This window comes from Hemiscyllium ocellatum, chromosome 13 (genome assembly GCF_020745735.1).
Source record: "Hemiscyllium ocellatum isolate sHemOce1 chromosome 13, sHemOce1.pat.X.cur, whole genome shotgun sequence".
NCBI classification, from domain to species: domain Eukaryota; kingdom Metazoa; phylum Chordata; class Chondrichthyes; order Orectolobiformes; family Hemiscylliidae; genus Hemiscyllium; species Hemiscyllium ocellatum.
Window position 1 is genome coordinate 4,255,811 of NC_083413.1, and position 24,293 is coordinate 4,280,103.

At 43.3% G+C, this 24,293-nt stretch overlaps 1 protein-coding gene across 1 annotated transcript in view; it reads right to left on the reverse strand.

Annotated features, from left to right (window-relative positions):
• rasa2 (RAS p21 protein activator 2) overlaps nt 1–24,293 on the reverse strand; it is a 192,470-nt gene that overhangs the window by 121,853 nt on the left and 46,324 nt on the right. The window contains exon 2 of the mRNA XM_060834481.1: nt 21,048–21,165. Within this exon, the coding sequence (XP_060690464.1) occupies nt 21,048–21,165 (118 nt within the window). The remainder of the gene's footprint in view (nt 1–21,047; nt 21,166–24,293) is intronic.

Genomic DNA, 24,293 nt, shown 5'->3' on the forward strand with positions numbered 1-24,293 from the left:
ACTCAATGACCTGGCCTCTACAGCATTCGGTGGCAACGAATTCTACAGATTAACCACTCTCTGGCTAAAGACATTTCTCCTTAACTCCATTCTGAAAGGTCTTCCCTTTATTCTAATGCTGTCTCTTCGGGTCCTAGTCTCAACCGCCAATGGAAACATTTTCCCAACATCCACTCTGTCCAGGCCATTCAGTATTCGTACATTTCCCGCACCACTCCCCCATTTCCCCCCAAATCCCCACCCACCATCCTTCTGAACTCCACTGAGCGTAGCCCCAGAGTCCTCAAACATTTCTCATATGTTAAGCTTTTCATTCCTGGGGCCTTTCTAGTGAACCTCCTCTGAACACCTCCAAGGCCAGTACAACCTTCGTGGGAAAAGGAGCCTAAAACTGCACACAATGCTCCAAATATGATCTGATTAGAGCCTCAGAAGTACATCCCTCCTTTCATATTCAAGTCCTCTCAAAATAAACGCCTTCATTGCATCGGTCTCCCTAACTACTGACTCAACCTACATGTTGGCCTCGAGAGAATCCTGGACTAAAACTTTCTAGTCTCTTTGCATTTCAGACTTCTGAATTTTCTCCCCATTTAGAAAATAGTCCCATGCCTCTATTCTTCCTACCAAAATGCATGATCTTTCACTTTCCCATATTATACTCCATCTGCCATTTCTTTGCATACACTCCTAACCTGTCCAAATCCTTCTGCAGTCACAATGCCTCCTCAATGTTACCTGTCCCTCCACCCATCTCTGTATCATCAGCAAAGTTAAGCGAGAATGCCCTCAGTTCCTTCATCTAGATCATTAATGTAAAAAATGAAAAGTTGTGGTCCCAACACTGACCCTCGACGAACACCACTTGTCACCTGGTGCTGTGTTCAGAAGGACCCTTTTATCCCCACTCTCTGCTTTTTGCCAGACAGTCAAGCTTCTATCCATGCTAGCACCTTGCCTCTGACACCAAGGGCCCTTACCTTACTCAGTAGTCTCCCTTTGCAGCGCCTTATCAAAGGCCTTCTGGAAGTCCAGGTAGTTTCTAGTGGTGATCTTTCAGGAATCGCTAACGCCTCCACTCTCTTCAGCTATCTCCCTTAGAACTCTGGGGTGTAGTCCGTTTGGTCCAGGTGATTTTTCTATCTTCAAGCCATTCGATTTTTCTAGCAGTTTTCGTTTCTGTCCCTCGACGTACCTTTGTCTCATGTGCAAACTTAGCAACAATATCCTCAGTTCCTTCATCTAGATCTTTAACGTATAACGCGAATAGTTGTAATCACAACACTGACCCATACAGAACTCCAATAGTCACCAGTTGCCATCCTGAAAGCCAATCCTATATCCATGTAGCATTATGCCCCTAACACACATCTTATTTAGCAGCTTCCTGTCTGGCACTTTAACAAAGGTCCTCTGGAAACCGAAAAAAGACCAGATCCACTGGCTCTTCCTTGTCTAACTTGCTCCTGATGTGGTCTACTCTACATTGGGGAAAGTGGACACCTTCTCGTAGAGCGCTTTAGGGAACATCTCCAGGGCACCTGCACCAATCAATCCAACGTCACCCAACATTTCAACTCCCCGTCGCACTCTGCCGAAGAAATGCAGGTCTTGGGCCTCCTCCACTGTCACTCCCTCACCACCAGACGCCTGGAGGAACAAAGCCTCATCTTCTGCCTCAGAACACTTCAAACCCCAGGGCATCAATGTGGACTTCACCAGTTTCCTCATTTCTCCTCACCACCCCCGCCCCACCCCTCCTTATCGCAGTTCCAACCTGCCAGCTCACTACAATCATCATGACCTGCCCTCTCTGCCAATCTTCCTTCCCACCTATATGCTCCACCCTCCTCCCTGACCTATCACGTTCATCCCCACCCCCATCCACCTATTGTACTCTTTGCTACCTTCTCCCCAGCTTCACTCTCCTCTCATTTATCTCTCCACCCCGGAAGCTCCCTGCCTTCATTCCTGATGAAGAGCTTTTGCCCAAAACATAGATTCTCCTGCTCCTCGGATGCTGCCTGAGCTGCTATGCTTTTCCATAACCACTCTAATCTAGACTCTGATCTCCAGCATCTGCATTCCTCACTTTTGCCTTCTCTAACTTACTCATTACCTCCTCAAAGAATTCTAACAGATTTGGTCGGTATGGCCTCTCCTTGATGATGTGCTGACTCTGCCCTTTTACACCATGCACTTCCAATCTCTGCAATCTCATCCGTAATAATGAACTCAAAAATCTTCTTCTGACCAAGGTAAAGCTATACTTTCCTGTCTTCTGCTTCCCTCTCTTCTTACAACAAGGGTGTTACATCAGCCACTTTTCAGTCCTCTGGGATCCTCAGCGATTGCTGAGAGATTAGTTTCCCCAAGAATCTTCTCCTGAGTGATGGCATTATACTCATACATTTGTTAGCATTCTCCAGTTACTAGATTACATTGATTACAAATAAGCATTGCAATGTATATAGTTTTCTAACATGATTGAACTAAGATCATTAAAATGCAGCTAGTTTTTAATCTACACATAATTCCAAAAATTCAGCAATTCCTTCCTGCTCCTAACCAAAAGTTTAAGTCGTTCTGTTCTTAAAGGATCATTAAGGTCATTATTGAAAATCATGCCACACTCTTTTTTAAATGTAGCATCTTAGTTTAAGTCTTTTTTAAATTCACAAATTAATCCAGGTACATCTAGTTTACGCGAACATTTTACATTTCTTCATTCTTCTGGTATCTTGAACTTGGTGTACAAGAATGTTGATAATTTTATGCACATAACTGTCAGATTGCAGTTCGACCCAAAGGCCAAATGATACAATAGCCCTTTCAACCATGTCATCAGACATTCGCATACAGTTGAGATATTAGGATGATTAGACGATGTTACTGATGTGTTCATGGTCTAACAGATGGAACATACAGCCTGCATCAACCTCATTCAAAATTACATGTTTGACTTTTGTTCAATAGTAGAAGCCCAAACAGACCTGCACAGTCAACTGGACAGAAATCAGTTTTAAGTGTGAAGAACAGAAGTGGGATTTAGAAAAAAAAACTTGCATTTATATAGTTATTTCATAAGCTCAAGCCATTATGAAGCACTTCATATCCAATAAATTATTTCGTAAGGGCAGTCACTATATAAACACAAGGATTATGATATGATCCCACAATAGCAATGAAGACTACTGACCAAATCATGTTTTTCTGGGGGTTGGAAAACATTGGCAAGAATACTGGGTTTAAAAACAAAGCTCCTTTGCTGCTCTTTTAATTGTACCGTGAGATATTCATATTCATCTGAAAGGGCAGATGAGACTTTGGCTTATCTTCTCATCCAAACGATTGCACTGACATATTAATCAGTCTAAATTATATTCTCAAATTTCTTGAACCCATAATCTTTTAATTTGGGGTCAGTTTGCTTTATCTTCGTATTCAAGTGTCCAAGTACAACCTCCGGTTCTATGTTTGCTAGTCAGATCTGCCCTTAAAATTAGTTCAGTTTGAGAAAAGCTAATATTGTGTGTTTTGAGTCAGAAGTTCAAATACACACAGTTAGGAGAACAAACCAGAATAGAAGATGCTCAAGGCCAGAGGACGATCTGCGCATGTTTCTCATCTTCTCAGGCCTATAGCACCGTCAGCACCCACCACAATTCACCTACTAAAAACAATATATTCCTTGGAATTTACAAAGTAAAAGGTAATTAGGAAATATAGAAAGGTGCACAGGAGGCATTAATTTAGACCATCATGTTCTTGTTAGCTAGGAGAGATACTAAGTCTAGTCCCAATACAGCTAAAGTTCCACAGGCCTAAAGCTCACAGCACCTTAAGAGCATAATTGACTGTAATTGTAATGTAAGTTTCTGCTTCCACCCTTCAGGCAGTGGGATCCATAAAGCCTCCAAACTTTGTTCAAAGGATTACTCCTCCAACTCTAATTATTTCAGTGGTTATCTTAAATTTAAACTTCATTCTCCATAGTTAATAACCGTTGTTCTCAGAAATAGGTCTCTACACCCTATCCAGGCCACTCAATTTCATAACAAATAAATCTCTCTTCAGTATCCTCTGGCACAAAGAAAACTAATTCAGTCTATTCAATTTTTCTTCACAGCCCTCCATCCCCCATCACGAAGGACTCAAAGCACTCCGCTTCTTCCTTTCCCGCCGCACCAACCAGTACCCTTCCACTGACACCCTCCTTCGACAGACTGAACTGGTCCTCACTCTGAATAACTTCTCTTTCCAATCCTCCCACTTCCTCCAAACTAAAGGAGTTGCCATGGGCACCCGCATGGGCCCCAGCTATGCCTGTCTCTTTGTAGGATATGTGGAACAGTCCATCTTCCGCAACTACACTGGCACCACCCCCCACCTTTTCCTCCGCTACATCGATGACTGTATCGGCGCTGCCTCGTGCTCCCACGAGGAGGTTGAACAGTTCATCAACTTTACCAACACCTTCCATCCCGACCTCAAATTCACCTGGACTGTCTCAAGACTCCTCCCTCCCCTTCCTAGACCTTTCCATTTCTATCTCGGGCGACCGACTCAACACGGACATCTACTATAAACCGACTGACTCCCACAGCTACCTGGACTACACCTCCTCCCACCCTGCCCCCTGTAAAAACTCCACCCCATATTCCCAATTCCTTCGTCTCCGCCGCATCTGCTCCCAGGAGGACCAGTTCCAATACCGTACAGCCCAGATGGCCTCCTTCTTCAAGGACCGCAGATTCCCCCCCAGACGTGATCGACGATGCCCTCCACCGCATCTCCTCCACTTCCTGCTCCTCCGCCCTTGAGCCCCGCCCCTCCAACCGCCACCAAGACAGAACCCCACTGGTTCTCACCTACCACCCCACCAACCTCCGTATACAGTGTATCATCCGCTGTCATTTCCGCCAACTCCAAACGGACCCCACCACCAGGAATATATTTCCCTCCCCTCCCCTATCAGCGTTCCGCAAAGACCACTCCCTTCGTGACTCCCTCGTCAGGTCCACACCCCCCACCAATCCAACCTCCACTCCCGGCACCTTCCCCTGCAACCGCAGGAAATGCAAAACTTGCGCCCACACCTCCTCCCTTACTTCTCTCCAATGCCCCAAGGGATCCTTCCATATCCGCTACAAATTCACCTGTACCTCCACACACATCATCTATTGCATCTGCTGCTCCCGATGTGGCCTCCTCTACACTGGGGAGACAGGCCGCCTACTTGCAGAACGCTTCAGGGAACACCTCTGGGACGCCCGAACCAACCAACCCAACCACCCCGTGGCTCAACACTTTAACTCCCCCTCCCACTCCACCAAAGACATGCAGGTCCTTGGACTCCTTCATCGCCAGAACATAACAACACGATGATTGGAGGAAGAGCGCCTCATCTTCCACCTGGGAACCCTCCAGCCACAAGGGATGAACTCAGATTTCTCCAGTTTCTTTATTTCCCCTCCCCCCACCTTGTCTCAGTCGATTCCCTTGAACTCAGCACCGCCCTCCTAACCTGCAATCCTTTTCCTGACCTCTCCGCCCCCACCCCACTCCGGCCTATCACCCTCACCTTGACCTCCTTCCACCTATCACATCCCCATCGCCCCTCCCCCAAGTCCCTCCTCCCTACCTTTTATCTTAGCCTGCCTGGCACCCTCTCCTCATTCCTGAAGGAGGGCTCTGGCCCGAAACGTCGAATTTCCTGTTCCTTGGATGCTGCCTAACCTGCTGTGCTTTAACCAGCAACACATTTTCTGCTCTGATCTCCAGCATCTGCAGACCTCATTTTTTACTCTTTGTACTTCTGCCTTTGACAACAAAGGAAATGATACCATGTGCAGTTGCCTTCAGGGATATGTGGACATACACTTCAAAAGATTTCTCTGTTCTTCAGCACCATTCATTGAGTATTCCTTTGCTTTGTTTATCCTCTACAGTTTTTTTTATTCACTTGTGGGATGTAGACATCACTGGCTTGCCAGTATTATTACTGCCCATCCCTCGTTGCCCTTGAAGTGGTTGCGAACTGCCTTCTTGAACCGCTGTAGTCACATGCTGTGGGTTGATCCACAATGCCCTTAGAAAGGCGATGCCAGGACTTTGACCTAGCAACGAAGGAACAGCAATATATTTTCAAGGTAGGATGGCGAGTGGCTTAGGAGGGGAACTTGCAGGTGATGGCAGTCCCATGTATCTGCTGTTCTTGTCCTTCTAGATGGAAGTAGTCAAGGGTTTACAAGATGCTGTCTAAGGATATTTGGTGATATCTGCAGTGCATCTTCTGGATGGCACACATTACTTATATTGAGCATTGGTGGTGGAGAGTGTGGATGCTTGGGAACTGCCCCCCAGCTGCAGACCTTTCCACTTCTCTCAGCCTCGACCCACAAGCTTCATCCCTGAAGGGCTTATGCCCGAAACGTTGATTCTTCTGCTCCTCAGATGCTGTCTGACCTGCTGTGCTTTTCCTGCAACAACTCTTGACTCTGATCTCCTGCATTTGAAGTGGTCACTTTCTCCTATTCCTGTTAGAATTGGCTAAAAAAGGTAAAAACAATAACTGCAGATGCTGGAAACCAGAGTCTAGATTAGAGTGGTGCTGGTAAAGCACAGCAGTTCAGGCACATTCGAGGAGCTGAGGAGCAGAACAGCATCTGAGGAGCAGAAAAATCGACGTTTCGGGCAAAAGCCCTTCATCAGGAGTACAGAGAGAAGGGTGGAGAGATAAATGAGAGGAGGGTGGGTGTGGGGAGAAAGTAGCATAGAGTACAATAGGTGAGTGGTGGAGGGGATGAAGGTGATAGGTCAGGGGGAGTGGATAGGTGGAAAAGAAAATAGACAGGTAGGACAGGTCATGGGGATGGTGCTGAGCTGGAAGTTTGGAACTGGGGTGAGGTGGGGGGGGGAGGAAATAAGGAAACTGCTGAAATCCACATTGATGCCCTGGGGTAAAAGTGTTCTGAGGCGGAAGACGAGGCATTCTTCCTCTAAGCGTCTGGTGGTGAGGGAGCGGCGGTGAAGAAAGCCTAGGACATCCATGTCCTCAGAAGAGTGGGATGGGGAGTTGAAATGTTGGGCCACAGGGCGGTGGGGTTGATTGGTCCGGGTGTCCCAGAGATGTTCCCTAAAGCGCTCTGTTAGGAGGCGTCCAGTCTCCCCAATGTTGAGGAGACCGCATCAGGAGCAACGGATACAATAAATCATTTTGATAGATGTGCAGGTAAAACCTTAGGGTACACCAGATGGCCTCCTTCTTGAGAGACTGCAATCTCCCTTTCCACGTGGTTAAAGATGCCCTCCAATGCATCCCGTCCACATCCCGCACCTCTGCTCTCAGACCCCACCCCTCCAACCGTAACAAGGACAGAACGCCCCTGGTGCTCACCTTCCACCGTACAAACCTTTGCATAAACCAAATCACCCGCCAACATTTCCGCTATCTCCAAATGGACCTCACCACCAGGGATATATTTCCCTCCCCACCCCTTTCCGCCTTCTGCAAAGATCGTTCCCTCCATGACTAAATGGTCAGGGTAACGCGCCCCCTGCAACCCACCCTCCCCTCCTGGCACCTTCCCCTGCCACTGCAGGAATTGCAAAACCTGTGCCCACACCTCCTCCCTCACCTCCATCCAAGGCTCTAAAGGAGCCTTCCACATCCAAAGTTTTACCTGCACATCCATCAATAGGATTTATTGTGACCGTTGCTCCTGATGCGGTCTCCTCTACATTGGGAGAGACTGAACGCCTCCTAGCAGAGCGCTTTAGGGAACATCTCTGGGACACCCGCACCAATCAACTACACCACCCTGTCGTCCAACATTTCAACTCCCCTCCCACTCTGCCGAGGACATGGAGGTTCTGGGCCTCCTTCATTGCAGCTCCCTCACCACCAGACGCCTGGAGGAAGAACGCCTCATCTTCTGTCTCGGAACACTTCTACCCCAGGGCATCAATGTGGACTTCAACAGTTTCCTTATTTCCCCTTACCCCACCTCACCCCAGTTCCAAACTTCCAGCTCAGCACTGTCTCCATGACTTGTCCTACCTGTCTATCTTCTTTTCCACCTATCCACTCCACCCTCCCCCTTGTCCTATCACTTTCATCCCCTCCCCCACTCACCTATTGTACTCTATGCTACTTTCTCCCCATGCTCACCCTCCTCTCATTTATCTCTCCACCCTTCAGGCACTCTGCCTGTATTCCTGATGTAGGGCTTTCACCCAAAACGTCTATTATACTGCTCCTCGGATGCTGCCTGAACTGCTGTGCTTTTCCAGTACCACTCTAATCTAGACTCTGTTAGAATTGGCTCGTGGACTGTGCATTTCCCAGCAATGAATTTGAACCTCATAACAGAGTTCCAGCTTGTCTCTTTGGCTGTGGCACATTGTAGAATTGGGCAGAAAAAGGCAGGTTTCTTTAGTCTACTAAGTCTGTACCACCATCTGTGATTGGGAAATTAAAATATAAAATGTCTACAGAAGCAGTGATGACTTAATTTGGGCAGTAGACTTACAAATAATTTCAAAACTATATATGTCAACCAATATGTTAAGTCAGGGACTTCTGCTTTCCTAGCATTCCTAAACTGTATGTCAGTCTTCATAGTGAAAGGATTCAAGTACAGGAACAAAGATGTCTTGCTGCAATTGTCTAATGCAGTAATAAAGACACACTTGGAATAGTGCGTGTAGGTTTGGTCTCCGAGATAGAATGTTCTTGCTATTGAGGTAGTGCAGCATAAGTTTATCAAAATGAGATCTAGAATGAGAGATTGAGTCAGTTAGGATTCAATTCATCTGAGTTTACATTAAAAAAAAGGGGGGGGGGGGGGGGGGGGGGAGGGAGGGAGAAAGAGAGGTGCGGCAGAGTTTCACATAGAAACCTGTAAAATTCTAACAAGATTATACAAGTTATATCTAGGAAGAATATCGCAAGGATAAGGAGGAAATCTTTTAGGACTGAGATGAGGAGAAATGTCTACACCCAGAGAGTGGTGAACCTGTGAAATTCACTACCATAGGAAGTGGCAGAGGCCAAAATATTGAATGCTTTCAAGAGCGAGGTAAATATAACTCTTGCCGCTAAAGCAATATGGGGAGCGGAGGAGATTAAGCTACTAACCTCGATGATCAACCATGATCATAACGAATGGTGGTTGCAGGCCTGAGGAGTCAAATACCCTACTCCTGCTCCTACGTTAAAATATCATAGAATCCCCACAATATGGAGACATGCCATTTGGCCAAATAAGTCCATACCAACCCTCCGAAAAACATTCGGAGACTCATCCCTCTACCATATCCCTGTAACCCTGCATTTTCCATAGCTAATGCACCTAATCTAAACATGCCTGAACACGATGGACAATTTAGCATGGATAATGGGCCAAATGGCTGCCTCCTATACTGCAACAATTCCAGAAAGTGTTGTGATATTGAACTTATCTCAAGATGCTTTACAGGAACTTTATCAAGTAAAATTTGACATTGAAATGTGACAGCAGGATGAGATATTAGAACAGATAATTAAAGGCTTAGTCCAAAAATTGCTTTGAAAGATCACTTTAAAAGGGAGTGCTAGAAAACTAAATTCTGGGAATGAACTCCAGAGCTCAGGTCCTAGGCAGCCATAGCTACAGCCACCAGTGATAGGGTGATTAGTTAGGAGTTGCAAAGGAAGCCTGAATTAGGGAGCGCAGAAATTACAGAGGGTGATTGGACTGAAGGAGATTAATGTTGGAAAGGACAAGGCAATGGAAGGGTTTGAAACTAAAATCAGAATTTTACAGCGAAGTTGTTACCAAACAGGTAACTGGTGTATGTCAGTGACATAACCTACACACGGTGGCTCAGTGGTTAACACTGCTGTCTCTCAGCACCAGGGTCCCAGGTTCGATGCCAGCCTCGGCTGGCTGCCTGTGTGGAGTTTGCACACTCTCCCCGTGTCGGTGTGGGTTTCCTCTGGGTGCTCCGGTTTCTTTCCACAGTCCAAAGATGTGCAGGTCAGATAAATTGGCCAGGCTAAACTGCCCATAGTGAGGTGCATTAGTCAGATGGAAATGATTCTGGGTGGGTTACTCTTTGGAGGGTCAGTGTGGACTTAGACTCAGATGTACAGCATGGAAACAGACCATTCGGTCCAACCAGATATTCCAACCCAATCTAGGCCCACCTGCTAGCGTCCGGCCCATATCTCTCCAAACCCTTCCTATTCATATACCCATCCAAATGCCTCTTAAATGTTGCAATTGTACCAGCCTCCACCACTTCCTCTGGCATCTCATTCCATACACGTACCACCCTCTGCATGAAAAAGTTGCCCATTAGGGCTCTTTTATATATTTCCCCTCTCACCCTAAACCTATGCCCTCTAGTTCTGGACTCCCCAACCCCAGGGAAAAGACATCGTCTACTTATCCTATCCATAGCCCTCAATTTTGTAAACCTCTATATGGTCATCCCTCAGCCTCCGACGCTCCAGGGAAAACAGCCCCAGCCTGTTCAGCCTCTCCCTGGAGCTCAAATCCTCCAACCCTGGCAACATCCTTGTAAGTCTTTTCTGAACCCTTTCAAGTTTCACAATATCTTTCCGACAGGAAGGGGACCAGGACTGCACGCAATATTACAACAGTGGCCTAACCAATGTCCTGTACAGCCGCAACATGACCAATAAAGGAAAGCATACCAAACACCGCCTTCACTATCCTATCTACCTGCGACTCCACGTTCAAGGAGCTATGAACCTGCACTCCAAGGTCCCTTTGTTCAGCAACACTCCCTATGACCTTACCTTTAAGTGTACAAGTCCTGCTAAAATTTGCTTTCCCAAAATGCATCACCTTGTATTTATCTGAATTAAACTCCATCTGCCACTTCTCAGCCCATTGGTCCATCTAATCAAGATCCTGTTGTAATCTGAGGTAACCCTCTTCGCTGTCCACTACACCTCTAATTTTGGTATCATCTACAAACTTACTAACTGTACCTCTTACGCTCGCATCTCCATCATTTATGTAAATGACAAAAAGTAGAGGACCCAGCACCAACCCTTGTGGTACTCCACTGGTCATAGGCCTCCAGTCTGAAAAACAACCCTCCACCACCACCCTCTGTCTTCTATCTTTGAGCCAGTTCTGTATCCAAATGGCTAGGGCTCCCTGTATTCCATGAGATCTAACCTTGCTAATCAGTCTCCCATGGGGAACCTTGTCGAAAGCTTCACTGAAGTCCATATAGATCACATCTATTGCTCTGCCCTCATCACTCTTCTTTGTTACTTGATCAAAAAACTCAATCAAGTTTGTGAGACATGATTTCTAACACTTTCCTTGCCTTTCCAAATACGTGTACATCCTGTCCCTCAGGATTCCCTCTAAGAACTTGCCCACCACCCGAGGTCAGGCTCACTGGTCTATAGGTCCCTGGCTTGTCTTTACCAGCCCTCTTAAAACAGTGGCATCACATTTGCCAACCTCCAGTCTTCCATCACCTCACCTGTGACTATCAACGATACAAATATCTCAGCAAGAGGCTCTCCAATCACTTCTCTAGCTTCCCATTGAGTTCTCAAGTACACCTGATCAGGTCCTGGGGATTTATCCACCTTTAACCATTTCAAGACACCCAGCACTTCCTCCTCTGTAATCTGGACATTTTGCAAGATGTCACCATCTATTTCCCTACAGTCTATATCTTCCATATCCTTTTCCACAGTAAATACTGATGCAAAATATTCATTTATTATCTCCCCCATTTTCTGTGGCTCCACATAAAGACCGCCTTGCTGATCTTTGAGGGGTCCTATTCTCTCCCTAGTTACCCTTTTGTCTTAATATATTTTAAACCACCCTTTGGATTCTCCTTAATTCTATTTGCTTGTTGGGCCGAAGGACCTGTTTTCACACTGAAGGGAATCTAATCTAATCTCATCCTTGGACTGTGGGAGGAAACCAAAGCAAAGCATCAAGCTGAAACCCACACAGACACTGGGAGAATTTGGAATTGAACCTGGGTCTCTAGCTAACCACTGAGTCTATGTCTGTTCCCTGAGAAAGGGGCTTTCTCAATATTTCACTTGTATTCCAGTGATATGTATGCAGTAGTTTTCATAGTAAAATGGGGTAATGAAAGGATTTAGAACAATGCACTTTCACAGAAAAATTTACCACTACAAAAATGCAATCTCATGTGTCATTGCTCTCCATCATTTACTGAAGATTATAGAATTCTTCTCCTGAATATTTCTTGACTGAAAGTAGTAACGCCATGCTGAGATACGTCAACAACAAATGGTCTCACTTGCATTTTTTGATGAGTGTCAGCAAGTTATTTGACTGCAGCATTCTATGTACAGCCGAGTCCAACCATTCAGTCCTCTAACATTCGGAGAACAACAATTTGTGTGTTGGCTTCCAACAGGGATCACTGGTATGGATTAGGACTAGGAAACCAGGAGGTTAGAACTAATTATAGCAAGTCAAACAAACTGGCTGATGCAAGACTTATTTTAATAATGTATTGTTCATTTACAAGCTACTAAAGCATGGGTTTAAACTTCTGTTGTTTATACAGACTCCATAGTAAAAATTGTTTCATGTCAGAGTTTCCAAATCTGCCAAAGAATCAGTGGAAGACAATGCTGCTCACAGAAACTTTGCAGCAATTTAATGCTCCGAGAAGTATTTATTGGCTGGAAATAGGACATCTGTCCCTCACTATGGCAGAAGTCATAACACAAACAGCAGCAGTCAGTCTGTTTGGCAAGTCTGTAATCCCATCTAATGTGACTCCAAGCAGTCCCCTGATTCTAAGTCCTGGCATCTAAGGACATATACTTGCTGGAGTGCTTCAAAGAAAGGAGGAACGATCTGAGTGGGTTGGGTTCGACGTAAGATGATAAGCTGCAGGAAAAAAAATCGGTCTAAGTGAATGACTAGAATGTGGGTGGGCAGGGCAGGAAGAGCAACTTTATTGAGAAAACCATCCACCCTTTCAGGTTTCCACCAGACTTTCTTTCCACATCTCCTCTCAAAGTTGAGGCAAGGCCAGATGTGGCCCTTAATGGCCAACAGGTTCTTAGGATTTCAACTGAGGCAAAGAGTTGATGGATCACTGAAGGTCTTGCTCATCCCTTGGAAAACTGTTGGAGGGAGGGGCATAAAGGCAAGGAAGACTCCAAAGAAACTTTATGGGTTCACCTCCTGCAAAATCTTCAATGTAAAATTCTTCAAAGTAGCTCAAATACCTAGTGATGAAAACATACCTTGCTACTTTCCACAATTATTAAGCTCTTTTAAAAAACAGCAGTTTAAATCTTTTCGATGGCTTTCTCCTCTGCCTCATGTATTGCTGCATTCTCAAATCTTTCCCATTTTTTGTTCACATTACGTACAAAATGGGGATGAGAAATAGATGCAGTGTAGTCAGCAACAGGAATGCTCAAATGAGGAATCAGCATGCACAATTCAACTCCCAGTGTTTACATCACCAACTCTGACTTCCATGCACAAACTTGTTGGCTCAATGCTTTCAATGAAAATGGTTTAAAACTTCAATAAGCAGCTACAATGGCTCTTGTAAAAAGCCTCCCAAGAACGATTCCATCCCAATATCCAAATTAAACATCTTTTGAAGTCTTAGAAAAGGAGAAGACATTCTCATAACAGCAGGAATCAAGTAACACTATGGATTGCCTCAATGAAAAAAGTTAGTGGTGAGCACTATTACAACAGCAACTTATATTTATGCAGTGTCCTTCATGTGGTAACTTTGATCCTAAACATATTAAAATGGCCATCCCCCATGGACAAGCCCTATGCATAAACAGGATCTGTTCAGATGAGGAGGAGCGTGACGCACACCTGAAGGTGGTCAAGGATGCCCTCATAAGAACAGGGTACGATGCTCAATTCATCAATTGCCAGTTCTGACATGTCACAGCAAGAAACTGTAATGACCTCCTTAGGAGACAGACACTGGTTGCAACTGTTACAGTACTCTTCATGGTTCCGTACTTCCCAGGAGCCAAAAACTATCAACACCATGTGCTTCATGGCCTCCAACACACTATCGATGAGGATGAACATCTCACCAAGACCTTCCCTACGCCACCACTTCAAGCCTTTAACGTCCCATTCAGGGAGCATTTCAGCGGTCAGGGACATTCGGCCTCGGATATTTGGGTGCCAGTCCTCCAAGGCAACAATGCAAAGTGGCCGAGCAGAGGTTGATAGCCACATTCGGTGTCCAAGAGGATGGCCTCAAACTGGACCTTGGGTTCATGTCACACTACAGGTGACCCCACTATACTACACACTCTCTCACACATGCACACTCACGCAGACTCTCTCTCATACACAAACACCCTCTCACTCTACACCCACACTTTACCAACCTTTCACACACGCAAACTCTCTCACACACACACACACACACACACACACTCTCTAATGGACACACACACAAACCTATGGGATGAATCTGCATTTGCAGATACATCCTATTTTGCTTAAAAAAATGCACAATCTTCAGGCAGTCAATATGTGTAATATTTTGTAAATTCCACTTTGGAAATAGAACCAGGCTTACTCAAGATTGGGATACAGACAGAGTCTAACCTCACACCTTTAATGCACTGTCTGAGCTGAAATGTCATCTTTTGTTATAAAAGCTTAAGTTATCTCAAGAATGTGACTTAAAAATAGTTCTGGGATTTAGATACTAACAAAACAAGACTTCAACCCATTCTAAAAGATGAAAGACTTAACAATCTAGGTTTGTTCAATATATCATTTCAGTTGATTGACACTGTAGTCGTTTGCTATAAATTCTGTGTCTTATGATCTTACACTCCACAACCACCTGATGAAGGAACAGTGCTCCAAAAGCTAGTGCTTCCAAATAAACCTGTTGGACTATAATCTGGTGTTGTGTGATTTTTAACTTTGTCCACCTCAGTCACCGCCACATCATTCCAAGCACCGTTAGTTATGCAGGAGTACAGAATGCGCCAGAGATAGGAAGAGGAGGAATTTGAATACAAGGACAATAATTCAAGGCAGCACCACACCTGGAATTAATATCAGTTAGTTAGCACAGGGCAGGAGGTGGGTGTGAATTAGAATATTGGTAGAAGGGCTTTAGTGATCCAAAATTAAAGATGGCAGAAGTTCAGCCAAGGGAGAATTGAGACACCGAGTCACAAAAGAGGGCTTGAACAACGGATGGGACAATGCAGTAGGTGGACATATTACAGCCAGAGATTGAAATAATTGGTCTTGCTGGGGATGTTGGTTTGAACACTCATCCCAAGTTCAAACAGGATGACAGCAAAAAAGATGGCAGCACGGGCCCAGAGAGCAGTGGCAGCAGAGGCTGAGTGAATAGTCAAGGAGGTGGCAGTGATATCAGCAGCAGCAACACCAGTCTGAGGTGAACATGAGTCTACCCCAGTCTCAGGTCTCCTGGTGAGCAAGGAGAAGATCCCCAGCTGAATCCTGCAGGCTGAGCTGAAGCTCCAGGTCTGCAGCTAGGCCTGAATGCCTGAACAAGTGGCAGAGTTGGCAGAAGACCACTGCAACTGAGGTCTGGTGACATTGTTTGGATGAGCGTCAGTTGGGCTCCATGAATGAGAATTGGACCACAGCTCCAGCTCAGATGCAGCTGTGGAAGTGACGGCAACAGAGGCCGGTAACAGATACCTGGAGCCCATTACAGAGACCATGGCTGATGTAAAGAGGAGCAGCGGAGGAACAAGGAGGGGAGGGGAAGATAAACTCTACTACAGCAATATCTTTTAATATATTCAATAATTCAAAATGGCACCAGAGCATGGCAACAGCACTTTTTGCTGTATTTTGTTGAAATACATGCGACTATAAATCATTCAATTCAATTCAAAAGTCTCAAGATTTCACTCAGGCAGCGGATGGAACTGACAGCTAAGAAACAGTGTATGGCAGGAACTAAAGCCAGTGGCTTTGCTCTGCCCAACAGTCAACTAGAGTATATTACTGCACAGGGCGAAAGTGAGTACTGCAGATTTTGGACATTAGAGTCAAGAGTGTGGTGCTAGATAAGCACAGCAATTCAGGCAGCATCCGAGGAACAGGAGAATCGACGTTTCAGGCAAAAGCAATTTTCCTGTTCCTCAGATACTGCCAGACCTGCCGTCCTTTTCCAGCATCACACTCTTGACTATATTACAATACATCCTATACTGGAATGTCATCAGACATTCCGGTATAGGATGACAAACTAGAAGCAATGGAGAAATTGAGATGGTGGTGAAGTAACGCTGGTGCCATCAGTAGGCGTATAAAGTTGGATAGGTTTTCACATGACGACATCAATAGCAGCATGTTGGATGAACAAAAAGAGGTTCCCCAAGTTTGGATCTTAGGGTAACTGAAGTGACTATAGCACACACACCCAACATTCAACTCCCTCCCCCTACTAACACACAGGGCATTCTTCTTTCCAACACCCCGAAGAAGGAAAACTCATATGTCCCTGATTAACTTTCCCTCTCTCCATAAATGGTTGAACAAGATGGAAAGCCAGGATGTGATTGTTGATCAAGGGAGCAAAGAAAAAGCTTACACCCTTGTAACAACATTCATAGTCATTGGATATTCCCAAGGGGTTCACAGCTAAAGAAATACTTTTGAAGTATTAAAGTATCGTTATAATATTGGAAACATGGCAGTCAATTTGAGTTCAGCGATCTCCCACAATAGCACTATGACCATCTCCAAATAATCTGTTTTTGTGATATTGATTGAGGTATAAATACTTTTCAATGTTACTGGAGTTAACTTCTTAGCTCTTCTTCATAATTGTTGAAGAATCTTTGTCTGCTTTGAGAGAATAAATGGAGTCTTATCTAAAAAGGGGCATTTTTTGGAAGGTTTTAAAAATCTGTTCATGGAATGTCTGCATTGCTGGCTAGGTCAGTATTTATTGCACAAAACACAGTTAAGAGTCAACCACATTTCTGTAGGTCTGGAGTGACATATAGGCCAGACTAGTTAAGGATGACAGATTTCCTTCCCTAAATGACATTAGTGAACTAGATTGATTTCTACAACAATCCCCAACAAGCCACATAGCTACCACTAGGCTTGCTTTTCATTTCAGATTTTTAGTGAATTTAACCTTCACCATCTGCCATGGTGGGATTTGAACTCTGGTTCCCAGAATATTAGCTTGGATTTCTAGATTACTAGAAGTATTTCCTCAATAGTGCACTGGAGTATTAACTTCTGATCTTGGTCCTCTCATACTACAGTGGAAAATAAATCCACCGTGGCAGCACAGTGGTTAGCACTGCTGCCTCAGCGCCAGAGACCCGGGTTCAATTCCTGCCTCAGGCAACTGTCTGTGTGGAGTTTGCACATTCTCCCAGTTTTTGCCAGGTGCTCCGGTTTCCTCCCACAGTCCAAGTATTTGAAGCTTAAGTGAATTGGCCATGCTAATTGCCTGTAGTGTTAGGTGCAGGGGTAAATGTAGGGGAATGGGTCTGGGTGGGTTGCTCTTCGGAGGATCGGTGTGGACTTGTTGGGCCGAAGGGCCTGTTTCCACACTGTAGGGAACCTAATCTAAACTAATCTTCTGGTTGAAAAGGGAGAGAGCAACCAACTGACAACCTCGCTGACAAAAACTGATATTTGAACCATGAACTCCACGTCAGGAGTTCAACAGTGTAATTCACTCGTCCCTAGATCACTGAATACCTCAAAAAAATAGATGAAGCAGTCACAACTAGAATCAAATACACTGGAAAAGGTTAACATAAAACATACACTTCCACTTAATTATATATTTTAATCCACTGTAGTTAACTGGCTAACTATGATATAAGGAGAAAGTGAGGACTGCAGATGCTGGAGATCAGAGCTGAAAATGTGTTGCTGGAAAAGCGCAGCAGGTCAAACAGCATCTATGATATAACTATAGATACTATATATATCTACAATAAAATTTGTTGGAGCAAACTTCAAGGCAAATGCACATTCTCAACTTGTTTCAGGAATAGTTTTCAAGCAGTTCTCCCAATTTTCTAGATAGATAATACAGATTTCAAAATGATCATGCCACCCATGTGGATTATTGCAAGCAGTTCTGTTTTCTAAATATACCACTTGTACTTCAAGTATCAACACAGTGTCATTACCACTGCGTATTTGTTAACATGATGTGGAGGAGCTGTTGTTGGACTGGGGTGGATAAAGTTAAAAATCACACAATACCAGGTTATATTCCAACAAGTTTATTTGGAAGCACTGTTCCTTCATTGGATAGCTGTGGAGCAGGACCATAAGACACAGAATTTATGGCAAAAGGTTAGTGCCATGCAACTCAAATGATATATTGAACAAACCTATATTGCTGTTACGTCTTTCATCTTTTAGAATACGATACAGGTTTCAGTTCATTAATATGCAAATCTCAGAATTTCTTTTAAATCACATTCTTAATAAAACTTATGGTTTTATGAGAAAAGGTGACATCTCAGTTCAGACAATGCATTCACGGTGTGTGGTTACAGTCTGTCTGTATCCCATTGTTAAGTCAGATTGGGAGAAAGGGAGGATTCCTCATTCCTGATGAGGGTCATGCTCAAAATGTCGATTCTCCTGCTCCTTGGACGCTGCCTGACTTACTGTGCTTTTCCAGCACCACACTCTTAACCTTGAGTCAAACTAGTTCTTTTCCCAAAGTGGAACTCATAAAATATTACATGGATTGACTGAGTGCAGATCGCATGCTTTTTGAGATAAATAGAATTGATCTGAAAATGCAAATTCACCCTATAGTCTTGTGTGCGCATACATGAGAGAGTGTGCATGTGAGAGACAGAGTATGTGTGTGTGTGCATGCTTGTGAGAGAGTGTGATGGAGTATAAGTCTGTGAGAGGGTATGTGTGTGTGTGTGTGTGTGTGTGTGTGTGTGTGTGTGTGTGTGTGTGTGTGTGTGTATATGTCAGTGTTGGGGGTGTGTGTAAGTGTATATGAGACAGGGACTGCATGAGTGTATGCATGCGTGAGAGTGTGTATAGTGTAGCGGGGTCACCTGTAGTGTGACATGAACTCAAGGTCCCGGTTGAAGCCATCCTCATGGGCACCAAACTTAGGTATCAGCCTCTGTTCACAGGGTGAGATCAGCCAGTGGCTCAATTAGTTAAAGTCATGAGCAAACTAACCACCATAAGCTAAGAAAATTCCAACTTCAATTGCTCCCCTGTAGTCAGTTAACTGATCTAAAATCAGTGATATATAAAAAGGATGTTTCATTTAAGTCTTATTTTAAAGATAGGTAAAAAGAGAGTAAAAAATTAGTTATAAATGGTGCAGTGAGGAACACAAAATTACATTCAATGCGTGTAGTACAATGTCTAAGGAATCAGTGTTCGTGCAATAGCCAACAATTAAAACACAACTTTACGTATTGCCTCACTATCTGCTTCTGCAATAATGCTGTCACAATCAAGGTCAGGGCATGATTACACAAATGCCTGCTTTGTCACTTCTAAGATGTCATTTAACACAAAGTTAATACTTGCTTCCAAGTAATACAACAAGCATTGAGATTTCTTGTTATCGATGAAGTACTGCCTCATCCAGAAGTTCAGCATAATACATTTCATTAGGTAAGTTTGGTATATTTCCATCTCAACCGTACCTTATACGCAAAACAAAGATAAATGTCTGCTTGTTCTGACTTGCCAAGATTTACTGCACAACCGACTGTGGAAAAAAAAAGCTTTGATGACAGGAAACATAGGAAATTGAAGTACGGGTACGCCAGACAGCTGTTGAATTCAGTTCACCATTCAATCTGATTGTGGTTGAGCCTTGGCTTCAACTCCACTTTCCCTTTATATCCCTTGACAGAACAAAAGTCAATCTTAGTCTTAAATACATAACTTTCTAACAATTCAAACCCAACAAGTGAAACAATCTCTTCACCTCTCAGTTATAAATGATCAGTTCCTCATACTAAGACTATGCTCCTTGCTCTTTTTCCCCCAGCTGAGGAGTCTAATCTGTCTGTTTACACTGTCAAGCCCTTTAAGAATCTTGTATGCGTCAATGAGATTATCAGCACAGACTCATTTTACTCAGTCTATCATCACTTTCACTGGGTCACAAATCCTGCAACTCCCATCCTAACTGCACCATGTGGACAGCAGCAGTTCAAAGTGGCAGCTCACCATCCGCATCTGAAGAGCAATTAGAGATTGGCAGTAAATTCTGCCCAAACCAACAACACCCACATTCTATAAAAGTACTACCTGGAAATAAAAAATGATGAACAATATTCAAAACAAAAGGCACCTCTCATCCCCTCAGTTTATTTTGAAAATCTCAACCCTCAGGGCAAATGGATCAATGCTACAATAATCCTGATTACCATTGCTAGCCATTTTCCAAATTGGCCCGACTTACAAAATAGTCTGGAGAGTTTTCTTAATAGTACTGTACACAGTGCAACCTTCATAACAAAAGGAAGGAGAGAGAAGAAAAGTCAGAGCACAAACCCCCAAGTATCCCCTTGACTCTGCACTACTCGCTCCATTTAAAACAGTGAAACAAGCAATGGCCTCATGATACCTGCTCATACATGTTAGAAATGGCAAAATGGCACCAAGACACACATGATGTTTGAAATAAATTATGATGTTCAGGAACTCTTTCAAATCAACATACAGTAAACGCTGGTACTGTGGGCTGTTAGCAACCTGACATTTTAAGGGGCAGTCTTTGCATTAGTTGCTTTGAATGTAGGAGCCAACTGATCACAACAGTTTACCTACTGACTGCAGTGCACTGTAAAGTGAACAAACATGAATACACATACCATCTTTTCCTTTGTAAATTTCAGATAATTCTGACACAACCATTACATTTGCTTATCTAGATCAGTTTTCTGTTCTCCAATATTGGTGTCCCACTTCCCTTAAACTGCAAGATTGAGCAGTCACATTGCAATAACATGAGATCTAGAACCACACTTCACTGATTACCTTAAAGATTTATCAACGACCTTTGTCCGATAAACTTCTTCTTGGTCCAGTTTTATAGTACAGAAACAATCCCGCATTTTGTTTGGACCATAGTATGGAGGTAGGTTCTTGGCTTCACCTATTAGATAAAAGAAGAATGTTTAAAATTGTTGACAGAAACAATAAACCAGACCAAGGAAATAAGATGTAGTAATGGAAATAAGTCATTCAGCCCATTGAGTTGCTCTGCCATTCGATGAGATCGTGGCTGATCTGATAAAGCTCAACTCCACTTTCCTGCCTTTTCCCAATAACGTTCTATTTCCTCATAGATTAAAAATCTGTCTGTCTCAGCATCCACAGCCCACAACAGTGCAGAATTTCAGATTCTGTACCCTCAGAAGAAACTCCTCCTCATTTCTGCCTCAGACATGTGGCCCTTATTCTGAGAATCCAGCACAAGGAAGTGATCAACTTTTCTGCATTTACTTCATCAAGAATCCTAAGTTTCATTAAGGTCACTTTTTAATCTAAATTCCAACAAGTACCAGTCCAACTTACTCAACTTCTCTTAAGACAGAACCTTCATACATCATAATGCCTTGTGAAGTGTTTCTGGACTGCCTCCAATGCCAATCTATCTTTCTCTAGAAGGAGGGACCAAAACCAATTGCAGTAAGCCAGTTTATAGTGTGTCTAGTGCCTTCGCTACTTTTATAGTCATTCCCTTTGAATAAGGCTAACAGTACATTTCTTCATTCCTGATGAAGGGCTCTGGCCCGAAACATCGAATTTCCTGTTCCTTGGATGCTGCCTAACCTGCTGTGCTTTAACCAGCAACACATTTATCAGCTCTGATCTCCAGCATCTGCAGACCTCACTTTTTACCCTTACTAACAGTACATTTGCCTTTCCTATTACCAACTGAACTTGGCTGTGAATTTATGGTGATTCATAGATGAGGATTCCCAAATCCTTCTGCTCTGTGGCTTTCTGCAGTCTTTTTCCACTTAAAATATATTCAGCTCCTATACTCTTCCTGCCAACGTGCACAACCTCACATTTCTCCATATTATTTTCGATCAAGTTTTTCACCACTCATTTAACCCTCACATATCCCTCTGCAGACTGTTACCATTTGCCTTTCCAATTATTTTTGTGTTATTCACAACTTAGCTATCGCGTATTCACTTACCTCATTCAGGTCATTCAAAATTTAGAATTTATTGCCATATGTATTTTTACAATAAAAATAATGAGAAGTGTGTTAAATCACCCCCACTATGGTGCCTATAAAGACAGACAGTGATGGTAAAATCATAAGTTGCAAAGTTTAGTAAATATAAAGCAAAGTTCATTAGAATCCATTTAAAGGCTCCTGATCTCGATGAAAACCGATCCATGACTAGGATAACACAATGGGACAAACGCTTCATTCATATATATTATGATCCCAGCACTGAGTCTTGTGGCACACCACTATTTACAGGTTATCATCCTGGAAATGTCAACTTTAGCCCAACAGTCTTCCATTAGTTTAGCCAATCCTCAAGGCATGTTAACATACTATCTCCAACACCATAGGCTCTTATTTAATTCAGCAGTTTAATTTAGATACCTTGGGAAAATCCAAATATTACATCCACCACTCCCCCTCTAATGTATTCAGTGTATTACCTGCTCAAAGAATTGCAATGAATTTATCAGGCATGATTTCCCTTTCATGAGGTCACATTATGGTCACTGTTTTCCAGGGGATCTTTTACTATGATATATTTTATTAAACTTGCTTCACTGCACATCAACAGCTCATTTTGGCCTGACCCCCAACTGGATCCGTGACACCATTTTCTAGGAAACTGTCCTGAATGCACTTCATGGATTTTTCCTCATGCTTCCTATACCAATCGACTATCCTAATGCTCTGGGAACACGGGTTCAAACCCTACAACAGCAACTGGTGGTATTAACATTAGTATAACAAGAGTTGTTTCACTTTATACTTGGCCATTTTCAGGGAATTCGTAAGTAACTCAATTTTCCCGCACAAAAAAAATCTAAAAAGGGCATATAATAATGCATAACATCAAAATTTAATGCATACAGCAACTCAAAAATTAAGCAACATTTACCACAATGCAAAAGTTACATTACAACACAGTGGAAAAGGAAACCTCTTCATGACTCAATTCAAAATGACTTCGCATTTCTGCAAACACTCGATGAGGGAGGTCTTTCAGCCTCTGGTTCAAAAAGAGTCAAACATCAAAGAGAAAAAAAGAAAAACCTTACTTTACTTCAAAGGCCTATAGAACTGGGGGAAATAAAACTTATCCAAATACCACAGGAGCTTTAAAGCAGATCACTGTTCTTTGCTAAAAAAACACAAACAATAGTGGTATTGCCAAAAGCAATTATTATAAACAGAACTAGTCTGGGAAATTGAAGTCTTTGTTAGATGAGTTCAAAGAATGCTGGAAGTTAAGGGACTTTACAAGAGATTTGGGAAAATCTTCTCATTGTTTGTGGGGAGCTTTTAGGTGTTTTCTTAATGTAGAGTGCCAAGGCAAGTGTAGATGCAACAATGCTAGAAACAGAATTTATAACAGCTTTAACACAGAAGTGAATACTTATGTTAAAATTCTGTGTTTTTAAAAACTTATTAGAAAGGACTCATGATGAGCAGCTAGGACAAAGTCAACTGAGTGCCATCCTCTGTCAACGATTTTGTCAATGATCCTGAGAATCAGCACTTTTCTTAAAAATGTACAAATCTGCACACAGGTAGGTTGATTTAAACACAGCTCTTTGTATTTTGATGTGGAGGTGCCAGTGTTGGACTGGGCTGGATGAACTAATAAGTCACACAACACCAGGTTATAATCCAACAGGTTTATTTGAAATCACAAGCTTTCAGAGCAATGCTCCATCTTCAGGTGAAGTGGAGGGAAGAGCCCTGGCACAGAATAGACTATAAATTAAGGAGCAGCACTCCAAAAACTTCTGATTTCAAATAAGCTGTTGGACTGGAGCCTGGTGTTGTGTAACCTCTGACTCTGTATTTTGATTATTGCACTGGACACCATTTGAAACAGCAATGATAGATGTCAGCTGTTTATTTTCAATCAATCATTCTTATAAAAAAGCAAATTGGAGGCGGGGAAAGTCAGCAGGAGAGGGAAGTGGGGATACACAATGGCATATGCACATTGGGGAGAATTTGTTAAATTCTCAGCAACACATTTCACACAAAACTGGGGAAAAGTA